Source organism: Aspergillus sydowii, assembly GCF_001890705.1.
Source record: "Aspergillus sydowii CBS 593.65 unplaced genomic scaffold ASPSYscaffold_5, whole genome shotgun sequence".
Classification (NCBI taxonomy): domain Eukaryota; kingdom Fungi; phylum Ascomycota; class Eurotiomycetes; order Eurotiales; family Aspergillaceae; genus Aspergillus; species Aspergillus sydowii.
The window spans coordinates 1,203,245-1,215,520 of record NW_024467863.1 but is presented as its reverse complement, the minus strand read 5'-3'; the positions used below and the strand labels follow the sequence as shown (position 1 = coordinate 1,215,520).

Here is a 12,276-nt window from a genome sequence, read left to right as displayed (position 1 = left end):
TGAATACTAGCTCAGGAATAGAACCATTCAGAGCTGAATCTCAAGATCAGTGAAGATCTCAAGTGAATTGGAGGGCGAGGGACTGTTTGGAGATAAATCGGTTTACTTCCGCGAATGGGATTCGTCGGTTGGGCTTTCGATGAGGTGGCCGAACCGGGTGAGGTTGATCCATTCCGGTATCACGTGCGCTGTACATATCTACAGATGGATGGAGTAGGTTCACAAATATTTGAATTATGGCAAGACTATTATGGCTATAAGAAATGAAACAGCGAGAAATAATCATGCAACTTTTGGCGACCAGGCCGTGACATGGGTAGAGTGTAGATGGGTCATAAATAACGCACAAGGACCCTATAATATACCTACATTGTGCATCATACTGGGACATCAAAAATGGTATTGCGCCAGGTCCTGTGCAGTCCCGGAGTCTCTTCACCCTCTTCAACGGCATCGTGAGCCTCTAGTGCCTCATCGTGCCATACCTTAACGAGACTCCCTGGGGCATAGATACCCTTGAAAACACCCTTTCCCGGAGCGTCGATGCCAACGCGGGTTTCAATGTCAGGGTTCGGAGCCGGGACCAACCGAGCCAGAACTGCGCGGACAAAGGTGAAAAGATCATGTGGACTGGCGATGCGTGCGGCTCGAAGACGCTCCCGAGCAAATACCAATTCCCTGTTCAGCGTGTGCGCAGCCTGAACAATCTGTTCCGCAATTTGCTTCTCCAGTACCCGACGGATCATATGTTTGAGGAATGGCTTGGTCAACCAGATGAGGAGTCTCCATTTTCCCTGATGCACCTTGTAGTCAAGCTTATGGATGCGAACACGTACGCCGCGCAGAGTGAAGATCTGCTCTAGTCGGTCCCGACCAACTTCCACGTCCAGCGAGATATCAATGCCTCGCCTGTCAAGGTAGAAGCTTGCAATCCCTTGATCTTTGAGGTAGAAGAAAAGTAACTTATGGGTACGAAGCCAGTAGCCAAATTCTGCGGCACTCACGTTCATGCCGCATACCGATACAGTGAACGTTGTTTTTAGGTTCGCAGTAGTTTTCTTTGAGTGTCGCTTCAAGACATTAAAGTCGTTCCGTGTTGTAACATGCATCTGATAAGGAAGGAATGACGAGTAGTTCACAGTATGGCCAGGCTCGAGAATCAGGTTCTCCACCAAAAGGTCCACCTCGGGTGCAGACACCTCCAGACGAGGAATAGGGATGTATTGGATATTGCGGAGGATGAGAGGAAGGAACACCTCAAGCAAGTCCGCAGGCAGATTGGCCTGCCGGTTATGGTAGCCGTCCGCAGCATCCTTGTAAATCTTACGAGTCGCGCTGACCAATTTGGAAACTTTTTCATCCCGGGAAATACTCTGTAATGTCCGCTTCGCCTGTGCAAGGAATTCGTCGATGTCCTTCCGTAAACTGGATTCCGCGCCCACGTGCTTCGATTTCTCCTTCAGCTCGTCAATTTTTTTTGGAGCAGAGTCGAAGGAGTCAGGGTTCGTCATCATCTCCTGCATCGCAGACCCTATCTCTGATACCAAATCCTCAAATTCGGGATCTTTAGTGGCATGTCGCAGCACGTCGTGAAGTCGTTGCTCCAAGGACTTCCATTCCTTGGGGTCCCCGATGGTCTGTAGAAGAGCCCAGAACTTGTGTATTGCTTCTTTCAGCTCTTCGTTAATTTCCGACTCATCTTCTGCGGTTGAAGCAACATCCGTGGCTGCGTTTGCGTAGACCATGGCATATCGTTGCAAAAGCCGCGCCAGAACAGCAACCGAGTCTGTATAATCACGTCGCTCACGGAGCTTAAGAACAGTCTGTTTCAACCGATGTATTAGAGTTTCTTGCTCTTTTCCAGATAGGTGTTCCTCGGCGGATTCTTTGGCCTCGTGGCTGGTCTGAGCGAGTCCGACCTTCGCGACGTCAGTGACATGTTTGACTTCTTCCCGTAACTCTTCGTTTGATATATTATGGCCTTCATCTGCACCGGCGCCAGATAGGGCTTGTTGCTCTGCCTCTTTAGGCTTGAGCTTCTTCCCGGCCTTCCGGGAGGCTCTAGATAGAGAGAATGCTGTGTCTGAGAATATCTCGCGGCCGACAGTGGTCAGATCCTCGACAAACAGCCGGAAGTCGGCATTTGTTAGCAAGAGGTTTCCAACAGTACGAAGGCTATCATATGCTGGTCACGAATATTAGTTTATATCTGCATAGATATCAAAAAAAGGCGGAAATGTTAGAAATCCGGTACCTGCTCTGGTATCTGCCTTAGCTCTCGACTGGGAAGCACGCTCGGCAAGCTGGTCGGCGTGGACATTTACCCTGCCATGAGAGAGATGCCAAATGAACTCCTGCAATTGGTCATCGCCGTTCTTGGATTGTAAGAACTCAATCAACAATTGGATCCACAGGCGGCAATCGCGGACTAGCTGACGGCCCACTGATCCTATATCGGGGTTGCGGGGGCTCAGTATATCGAAAGATAAGAGACTGCGGAGATTTGCAATTGTTTGCTCAGTCGATGGCATGTAACCCTCGGAGAAGGCGCGAAGCATCTGATACGTATGGATCTTCTGATGCAGCCGGCGCTGGCGGCTCGTGTCGTCGTCATAGCGAGGGAGGAGCGGCTCTGTCTCTGCCCGCGACATTGTGTGTGAGGGAATTAATGATATACAACTTGTAAAGCAAGCTCACCGACGTGCTGTGTTGGGAGGGATATCGGTCGTCATGCGTTGAAGTGGGTGATGGGATTGATGCACGGACCCAGCGTGATGATGACGGGGATGCCAAGGGGTTGGTTGCATGACAGGCGCGGGCAATAATCCTGGTTTTCGAGCTGCCGGCCTGGAGATTGTTTGCTCCTTGCTTGGGAGCTTGAGCGTTCCAGGTTGGTCCAGCTCACTCTTGCGTCACTGCCGCCGCTTTACCGTCAGGTGATCTACAGCTGTCAAGCCGTATACAGTAAACACCTAAGCTTTTTGATCCTTGCACTCGACAAACCCCAGTTTATCCATATTTGAGTCGCGGCTAACGCGATCGAATGAGAATGAGCACATGATCTATATCGTCAACCTTTCCAAGAATGTCATTTCGGCAGGACGATCCGATCAGGAAGCAAGTGTAGGCGTTTATGCTCCGAAAACCAAGCAGAAGCTGAGACACAACAAGCTGTGATTATATGGAGTCTATAGTGTGGATGACAGTGCTCAGAGGGCATGGCTCCGAAATCCGAATAATGTGGCTGGAGCGTCCCTGACTCCCTATAGGGTTTCGTAACACTTTATGCTGCGACTATCGCTCAAGGAGTATGGATCGTACACCATCTTGAGTATCGACCCACATTCAAGTTGAGATCTCCAGCAGAACCTGGAGGCTCAACGAAGCAGCCCCATTCGGTCAGTTCCAGTGGCTCCGGCAGTTCAAAGAATGACAATTAGACAATTCTAAAAAATATTATGGACCGGCTCAGAATGGGTAATCCTCGGAGAAAAGTACAACTCACTCCCAAGAAAAGTAGGACTACTCCAAAAAGTACCTACTCCACGGGGCTATCCGAAGCTCTGAAGAAGAAAAGGATTGGGGCAGGGCGCATGACTTCGGGCTTCGAGCAAAGGCCGACACCAAAATCCCCAAATTACTGCGTGTACTGCGGCTAGGGCTACAGTCTCGGAGTGCGTCCTGCAGTGCTCGCATCCCGAGTTTTGATGACAGTGAGTGGCCCATTATTAATGCGACGCGACTCAACCCGGTCTATATTCGTGAGTGCCAATAATGGATCCAAGATTGACAATTTCATTTGACGAAGCTGTTTCAACTTCAAAGGTGCGGAGAAACCAAGCCTTTCAGGCGGTGCTGCTTCCGATTCTATTCTCGGCCGGAACCGATCGGCTTCTCCCAATTGCCGTTTCCTGGCTAGAACCCGGCTGTTAATTGGGCAACGAGCGGTTGTATGTCTGGTTGGGATCAGCTCTGATTTGGAGACGGGCTGAGATGAGGTCTCGTGTACGACACGCAAGCCCGAAGATGCTGAGAACTGCTTGGGACTCTGGAGAATGCGGCATTTTCCTCACTCCTCCCGCGCATATAAACCTACGTACTTTTTGCCTCCCACAGAAAGCCTCCTGCAGCGTCCCCGATGTATCACGAATTGAACTCGGATAAGCCAACGATAAATCGGAATTCGGTCGCCATCCGGGCCGCGTGAATGATGGGTGGCTGCGGGGAAGGCCTGAAGTGGTCGGAGTCGAAGCGATGAAGAAATTCATTGGAGGCACGAAAACGAGAACTATGGTCGAATCCCCCATCCCAGTCCAGAATCCTTCCTCTAGGAGTTAGTGCGAGGCTATCTCTTAGTGCCTGTCGGGAGTTGCGAAATGCTGCGTGGTCAGCAACAGCTCTCGGCCAGCTTAGGCTAATTCTGCCACATGAGCCCCGACCCACCTGGGCCCTTTTGGCTGGGACTCGAAACTACTCGGTAGACCTAGTCCTGTTCCTTCTCTAGCGTGGGCATTGGGGTATGGATTCTGCTCCACTGGGGAGGAAAAAATACATCTCGGGATGCCTTCTCGGATGTCAATCCAGGCTGCTGCGGATGCTGCCCAGTAAAGACTGAGAAGCCAGATTTCAGCGCCGGTGTTTTTGTTGCGTTCTCCTGAGGCATAATAATTGATAATGTTACTCTCGTAAAACGACATTGTTGGGGCATTGACGGCAGAAACGGGCTAGCTCAAGCAGTCAACGAAAGCACCCCGTACTGGTCAGAATGAACAGGTCGTGTGCTCTCACACTGTGCTGCCCCCTACATTGTAGTCCCCGTCCTGCACAAACTCTCAAAGAAATACCTCACCAAAATCCTCAACCCTTCCGACCTCATCCTTCTTCATCCTCCCCTTCATTCACTTCGCGCCTCGGTTTCTCGTTCTCCGCATTTCGTCTGCAGCTGCTTGACTCGCCAGTTGCCACAGGAGGCTTAGGGGCCTCAGGTGCCTCAGGCGCTCTCGGAAACGTCCCGTTTTCTCCACGGCCGCGCCAAACAGTTTTCATTTGCCCAAAGCTTGGTTGTTCCCATCAATTCTAGCCCAAAAATCGAAACGGTTCGCTGCCATGCAACCATTGTCTCCCCCGAAATATCCACCGCTTCGATCCCGACCTCGCTGACTGGTTGTTTACTCCCCGAGTCTTCCCGATTCCTGGCCCCAGACTCATCGTTTGGTCACAGCTCCAATCTGGTTCTGAGTTCATAGTCCCGACTCGCGGCCGCCTCCTTGAAGCTCGCAGGGTCATCATCTTCACTTTTGCAATCTCGGAATGCGGTGGATTACTCCTCAGGGGGGTTCAGTGCTAGTGTCTCGTGCGTTACTACATAAAACAAGACCGTCGCCGGTGGCCTCCTCATCTCAATTGCATCTTTCCATATCTCCATCTTCTGCTGTCCTTGGCTCTCGCTGCCATAGTGTTGCTGCTTCTGTGACTCAGATTTCCAAAATGGCTCGATTTCCTTCACAACAAAGCCGTCCGGTCCATGCGACCCCCCATGTTAACCACAATGGTCCAATGTACGCTACCTTCTGGCGTACTTTGTCTATACGCTTGAACTGGCTGCTAATGCGATACCTTGTCGATTAGTGAACAAAACTATGACACCGCCAACCCGCCCTACATCCGCAAGTACCTCCGCACCTACGGTCTGACTCCTCCCCGTGCAGAAAGCTACGAGGTCCAAAAAACACGGTGTATGTATAATGGTATTGGTGTTTGTGGAGACAGCTGGAGTACTGACTAGGCCATAGGTCTCGCTCAACTTGGCTTGAAGCAGACAGCAATTGACAAATTCCTCTACCTCAGCACTCTCCGCAAGAACAATGTGCACCTGTTTTACCGCTTGGTTACAGATCATCTCAAGGTAAGATCTCGGGGCTGCATCAAAGCTTTTGCATTTTCGTGACGATCAGAGAACTGATGGTCGAATAGGAATTGACTCCCCTCATCTATACCCCGGTCGTTGGAGAAGCCTGTCAGAGGTGGTCCGAGATCTACCAACAGCCGGAAGGTTAGTTTCAAAGCCTAGTCGCCCCAAATTCCCCAACCCACATGTCGCCGAGTTAAGGCCGAGATTCTAACTTTCAACTAGGCATGTACCTTAGCTGGGAAGACCGGGGTAACTTAGCTGCTGTCATCGCCAACTGGCCACAGCCCAACGTGGAGATCACATGCATCACCGACGGTTCCCGAATTCTCGGTCTAGGTGACCTTGGCATCAATGGAATGGGGATTCCTATTGGTAAATTGGCTCTCTACACCTCTTGTGCTGGTATTCGACCCGAAGCCACCCTGCCCTTGACTCTAGATCTGGGCACAAGCAACAAATCTCTCCGGGAAGACCCGCTTTACATGGGTAGCCGCCGCGATAAGATTACTCCCGATCAGGAGCGGGAATTCTTGGACGAGCTGATGGCTGCTCTCACCGAGCGCTGGCCCGGGTAAGTTGTCTATGGACCACGATCACCCCAACTTCTCCCGACGAGAACGGAAACTAACGGGTCTTTTTTTTCGTAACTCGCAGGATTGTGATTCAGTTTGAGGACTTCAAGAATCCTTTCCCTGCGCTAGAAAGATACCAGGATGTCTACACCTGTTTCAACGATGACATTCAGGGCACGGGTGCTGTTATCCTCGGTGGTGTCATCAATGCCGTGAAGCGCTCTGGCCTTCCCTGCAAGGATCACCGTGCTGTCTTCCTTGGTGCGGGCAGTGCTGGCGTGGGTGTTGCAAAGCAGATCGTCGCTTTCTTCATGCGCGAGGGCATGACCGAGGATGAAGCTCGATCATGCTTCTACCTCGTCGACACCAAGGGGCTTGTGACAGCTGACCGTGGTGACAAGCTGGCCGATCACAAGGTCTACTTCGCCCGGACAGACAACCAAGGTCAACAGTTCAAGACTCTTGAGGACGTCGTCGACCATGTGAAGCCGACCATCCTCATGGGTCTTTCCACCCTGGGTGGTGTGTTCACCCCAGAGATCCTCCGCAAGATGGCGGAATGGAACGCTAGCCCCATTGTTTTCCCTCTATCCAACCCGTCATCCAAGTCCGAGTGTGACTATGAGTCTGCCGTGACAAACACCGACGGACGTGTTCTCTTCGCGTCCGGCTCCCCATTCCCCACCATGTCCTTCACCAACGCTGCCGGCGAGCACAAGATGCATTACCCCGGGCAGGGCAACAACATGTACGTGTTCCCTGGTATTGGACTTGGCACCATCCTGTCCAAGGCCGTCAAGGTCACCGACAGCATGATCTATGCTTCGGGTGAGGCGCTCTCCAAGGCTCTCACTCCAGAAGAGGTTGGACGGGGTCTCCTCTACCCCGACCTGAACCGCATTCGTCAGGTCAGCATTGTCGTCGCGCGAAACGTCATCCGCGCCGCTCAAGAAGACAAGGTTGACCGCGAGGCCACCCTCCGCACAATGGATGATGAAACTCTTGATGCTTGGATCAAAGGTCGCATGTACGACCCCCACGCCGAAGTCCACTCTCTAGAGAGGGAAGTCGGTGCTATCCTGTCTAGCCTGGGAGCCCCTCAACAGATCGGTCTGAATGGTTCAGCAGATGATGCCAAGTTGTAAGAACCGACAACTCTCATTTGCTCCCTTCCTCTTTCTTATCCTTTTCTTTTTCTGCCTGTGATTTACGGCTTAACTTGTGCTGCACACATTCCTCGTTATTCTCGGTTCTAATACTGGCTTGTCCAGGCTTGTCAAATTCTGATTTGAAGCGCGTTTTTGTCTCGTTGGTATGCTCCTTGACTTGGAAGGATGCACGTCATTCTTGTATACCCCATCCTTTTGCCGATTGCGGCTATCATTAATGCCATCTTTATATTGTTGCATGCCGATTCTTGATAAGATTGGTTAGCTCATACAAACGGCGGGTTCTGAATAAAATCGGATGATTTATGATTACCTAGTACGTGTCTTATGTATTTCGTACTTTCTTAATTTGCGTATGTCAACTGTCAAGTCCAACCCCTTGTACTCTGTACCATGCACCACCCCGACAATAGTACACCAGCTTAGCTAGCCACCTTTACTAGCAGTCTGGTCAGGGGCCACTGGGCCAGTGTCAGGTGTGGCTTGATGGCTGATGCAATACTATGCTGACGACCAATAATCAACAGCAGTGAGAGCCGCAATGCACGAGCAGCTCGGGTGGAGAAGCTCCAGGCTGCACCGAACGGACCCTGGGGATCAGGTCAAGGGCCAGGATTCCCCATGAACCAGGGTTCCACGCATGATTCGCCGGTTCAGCCCTGCAGCAGGATTTAAGCTTCCGCAAGAGACAAAGATCTGAATTCTGGGGTCGCGGACCCCTCGTGGACGGTGGACCTGGTGGCTCTTTTTGGCATCTGCAGGGCCCGTTCCGGACGACAGCGATCCGAGGGCGGATATCCGGATGCTCTGCCACCGCAGGAAACGGGCCCCGGACAAGCGCGCTTCCGGCGTCTGGCGCCTTTTGGATGCTTCGGAATGGTTGGTTCCTTTATTATCAATCTCGGCCCGTTGATTGCGAATCAATCATGTTGCTTCTTGATTGCTGGTGTTGGCCCTGGGTTCCACCCTCATGTGGAAGTGGAGGGGGCCCGAAAACCTCGGCTGTGTGGCCCCGAGCCGACTGGGGCGGCTTTATTTTTTTTGATCGTATATCTCGACGGCTTGTCCTCGATGACTTTCTTTGAATCGTTAATTATACCTTTTTTCTATACATCATGGCGTCCTTGGGCGATTCTGTGAAGCTCCCGTGTGGGCTGACTTTTTCTAACCGCCTCGTCAAGGTAGAAGATCCCCACCAAAGAATAACCCCATGTAGCATTCACTCCTAGTCCTCTGTACCTATACTGACATTGCGCAGGCCGCAATGGCCGAAGGCTTGGGCGGGTTCTCAAATATCCCTACTGCGCAGCTCGTCAATGTCTACAGCCAATGGGCCAAAGGCAATTGGGGCTCTGTCCTGACAGGTTCGCCTCTCTGTGATCAGCACAGCAGCCGCTCTCTAATACACATACAACTTGCAAAATAGGCAACGTCCAAGTCGACGTAAACCACCTAGGAACACCCTTTGATCCTGCCATGCCGGGCGAATACACCAACGCCGAGACCAACGAGGATCTCGTCGCGATGTGGAAGAAATACGCCGATGCAGCCCAGGAACACGGCACCCCGACGATAGTCCAAGTCTGCCACGCTGGTCGGCAGTCAATGCGCTTTGCAGGCCGCAAGGGGATATTTGCCTCGACGATCGCACCCAGCCCTGTTCCCCTAGATTTGGGTGATAGCTTTGTGCAGCGCTGGCTGGGTTGGTTTATGTTTCCGCCACCGAGAGAGATGACGCAGGCCGATATCGATCTCGTTACGCGGCAGTTTGTCGACACGGCCCGGTTGATGGCCGATGCTGGGTTTTCTGGCATTCAATTGCATGGTGCTCATGGATATCTGATCGGTAAGGCAACCGACAACCTTGATGCAAGTTAACACAGCTAACAGTTTGCAGACCAGTTCCTTAACCCCAAGGTATGGGCTTTATGAATACTACCTAGCAAAAGAAGAATCGAATACTGACGCAGGATGATATCAGAGCAACATCCGCACAGACGCCTACGGCGGCAGCGCCGAAAAGCGCGCAAAGTTCGTCCTTGACATAATCCGCCAAATCCGCGCGCTCGTCCCCTCCACCTTCTGCATCGGCATAAAGCTCAACTCAGCCGATCACAACTCCTCCAGTTTCGAGGACACAATGACCCAAATAGGTCTCCTAGCCGAAGCAGGCATTGACTTCCTTGAAGTTAGTGGCGGAACTTACGAGGATCCTAAGGTAGGGCTCTCACTCACTACTACTGCCTAACCAGGCCCTCCCCGGAGGAAGGGGCAAGCATGGAATTCAGGAACAACTCCGGAAAAGGGAAAACTAACAAAATATACGGAAAACAGATGATCAGGGGCGTCCAACCCCAAAAGTCCGCGCGCACAATCGCCCGAGAGGCATTTTTCCTCGAATTCGCCTCCGCCGTGCGCAGCCGGTACCCGTCTGTCGTGCTCATGCTCACAGGCGGGTTCCGCTCGCGTGCCGGCGCAGAATACGCTCTGTCCCAGAATGCATGCGATCTCGTTGGTATTGGGCGACCTGCAGCCGTCGACCCTGCTTTCCCGCGGCTGTTCCTAGATGAAAGTCTTAGTGAGGATGAAGCACAGTTGGAGCTGAAGAAGATCGGTCTGCCGTTTTGGGCGAAGTGGATTCCGATTGTTGCTATTACCGCCGGGGCAGAGACGGTATGTATTCTTTTATTTTCTCTTCTCTTTTGTCTAAAAGGCTGGCTGACGCGTTGGGTTGCAGACGTATTATGTGGAGCAGATCCATCGGATGGCGAAGGGGTTGCGGACTGTTCTCCCGTTGTGAGGGAGGTGGCGGCGGTTTATGCAGGGCTGTAGAGTGGTAATGGATGCACCGCACCGAGATAATTCTAATACCCTGTTTATAATAGAGATATGCTGGCAACGTATTGGTAAAGTCATGGCCCATTGTTGGCTACGGGTGGCTGGGTCCAATCGACCTCATTTAATACGATTATCTACACTTTGTAATAAAGAATCTGGTGTATAATGTGAGCTTTGTAGGCAAAAGTTTAGCGTTACAGCGTTACAAATTCTGAAGACAATAGAAGGCCCATTTCAGGGAAATAAATTGTAGTTCTCCAGCTACTGGTTCAATTTGAAGAGACATATTTCAGAACCAACCCGGCAGTGACGAAGTATATATACAGAACAGAACATGAATCACCGCCAAATTTCCAGAAGGCCAAAACAGAGAAAGGAGAAGAAAAGAGCAAATTCAAGACCCGCTTTTTCAAACGCTCTTCGGACTCAGAAGGAGCCTCAACACAGGTGGTAGATACGTAGTCACACACTCAGGCTCTGACTTTAGTTGTATGATTGGAACCCATAAAGACCGGGGCAGTGGTTCCCCACACTCAACATAGTTCAAAATCCTCTGCGTAAGTACTCGGGATCGAAGCCACTCCGCCTCCTTCCCCTTAGCCACATCTGTCCCGCTCCCTAAGAAGACCTGAATGGACCAGATTAGTGCATGGAGGTCACAGAATGTGCCATCGGAGAACCGTTTTTGAGAGTTGGGTTGCTTGTATAGCCGAGCGAAGGGGACCCAGAAGAAGTCCGTGTCCCAGCGAGGAGAAGGGACAACCGAGAAGGGGCTAGGGCGAGTCTCGGATGGTGGAAAGGGGTTGCGGAGGTAGCTTGCCCTCAGCTCTTCAAGTTTTTGTTGTTGGGGAGTAGTCCAGACATGGCCGTTATAGGGGCGTAAGTTTAACTCGAGCCTCGTGTTTTTGAGGGTCCTCTGGGTGCACATGATCCCTACAAAGTCTTCGATCTTCACCCACAGGTATGCGAGTTGGCCGACGCTCTTCTGGTCCGAGGCGTAGATGTTCACGCGGGTGTTCTTGAACCTGTTGTATGGGATGTCGTGTAGTCCATTGCTATCTCGGAAGCAGTCGCTTTCCTCCGTGAAGGACCAGCCGGCGTTGGTTAAGCGGCCGAAGGAAATTTTGATGAAGGGTTCGCTGATGACTGGGTAGACGTGGATATCGATTGTGTCGTAGAGTCGAGGTTCGATTTCGTTGTAGATGGCCCGGCTTGCGCGCATGAGCGCTGGTGCGGTGCCGTTAGACACTGCATTCTCGTAGATAGAGAGCCGGAGCTCTGCTGGGAGGCGGGCGAGGGAACCGAGTTGTGCGGATGCCATTTTGGCCACGGTGGTTATGTCGGTTGTTGTAGTGTTTAGTTGGATATCGACCGGTTTGACCCTTGATACGCTTCCTCCCTATGGTGGGAAACGCTGGGGTATCTGTTACCCGGAATGCCTCTGCTTGAACTATTAGTATTTAATGCTGGTGGAGAGCATCGCGCGTCCTTATTGTGCGTATCGTACCTTTATAGACTGTGATCCTGAGACTGAAGCACGTTTGTTGGCGATAAAACTAACCAAAAAGATAGTGAATATTTGATGGGGGGAGGCGAGAAAGCGAGAGGGGTAATATGGATAATTAAATGTCTGAATAGATGAATCGATAAGGGTTGTATGAATCGAAGAGAAAGTGAATATGGATGTGGATATGCAAATATGAGTCGAGATCCAGACAAAGGTCAAGAAGATACAGAGATCTCAGTAGATAGGATGCAGATCAATACGATAGTTACAAGTGAAAAG

The 12,276-nt window shown here is 51.4% G+C and overlaps 4 protein-coding genes across 4 annotated transcripts; 2 read left to right on the top strand and 2 right to left on the bottom strand.

Annotated features, from left to right (window-relative positions):
* Positions 1-377: 377 nt before the first annotated feature.
* Positions 378-2,651, bottom strand: ASPSYDRAFT_58068 (uncharacterized protein; the record flags this gene model as incomplete). Its single annotated transcript, XM_040849474.1, has 2 exons — positions 378-2,185; positions 2,255-2,651. The coding sequence occupies 2 exons, from the start codon at positions 2,649-2,651 to the stop codon at positions 378-380; spliced, it is 2,205 nt and encodes a 734-aa protein (XP_040702668.1).
* Positions 2,652-5,310: 2,659 nt separating this feature from the next.
* On the top strand, positions 5,311-7,628 carry ASPSYDRAFT_151890 (uncharacterized protein; the record flags this gene model as incomplete). Its single annotated transcript, XM_040842142.1, has 6 exons — positions 5,311-5,558; positions 5,629-5,735; positions 5,793-5,905; positions 5,974-6,052; positions 6,134-6,482; positions 6,566-7,628. The coding sequence occupies 6 exons, from the start codon at positions 5,311-5,313 to the stop codon at positions 7,626-7,628; spliced, it is 1,959 nt and encodes a 652-aa protein (XP_040702667.1).
* Positions 7,629-8,303: 675 nt separating this feature from the next.
* Positions 8,304-10,676, top strand: ASPSYDRAFT_977970 (NADH:flavin oxidoreductase/NADH oxidase family protein). The gene is made up of 7 exons (XM_040853245.1): positions 8,304-8,833; positions 8,911-9,016; positions 9,079-9,498; positions 9,550-9,569; positions 9,634-9,870; positions 9,987-10,325; positions 10,390-10,676. The coding sequence occupies exons 1-7, from the start codon at positions 8,768-8,770 to the stop codon at positions 10,450-10,452; spliced, it is 1,251 nt and encodes a 416-aa protein (XP_040702666.1). The 5' UTR covers positions 8,304-8,767; the 3' UTR covers positions 10,453-10,676.
* A 15-nt stretch (positions 10,677-10,691) lies between these two features.
* ASPSYDRAFT_977848 (uncharacterized protein) lies at positions 10,692-12,205 on the bottom strand. The gene is made up of 2 exons (XM_040853244.1): positions 11,998-12,205; positions 10,692-11,931 (listed from the first exon to the last, which is right to left on the bottom strand). The coding sequence occupies exon 2, from the start codon at positions 11,809-11,811 to the stop codon at positions 10,900-10,902; it is 912 nt and encodes a 303-aa protein (XP_040702665.1). The 5' UTR covers positions 11,812-11,931; positions 11,998-12,205; the 3' UTR covers positions 10,692-10,899.
* Positions 12,206-12,276: the final 71 nt, after the last annotated feature.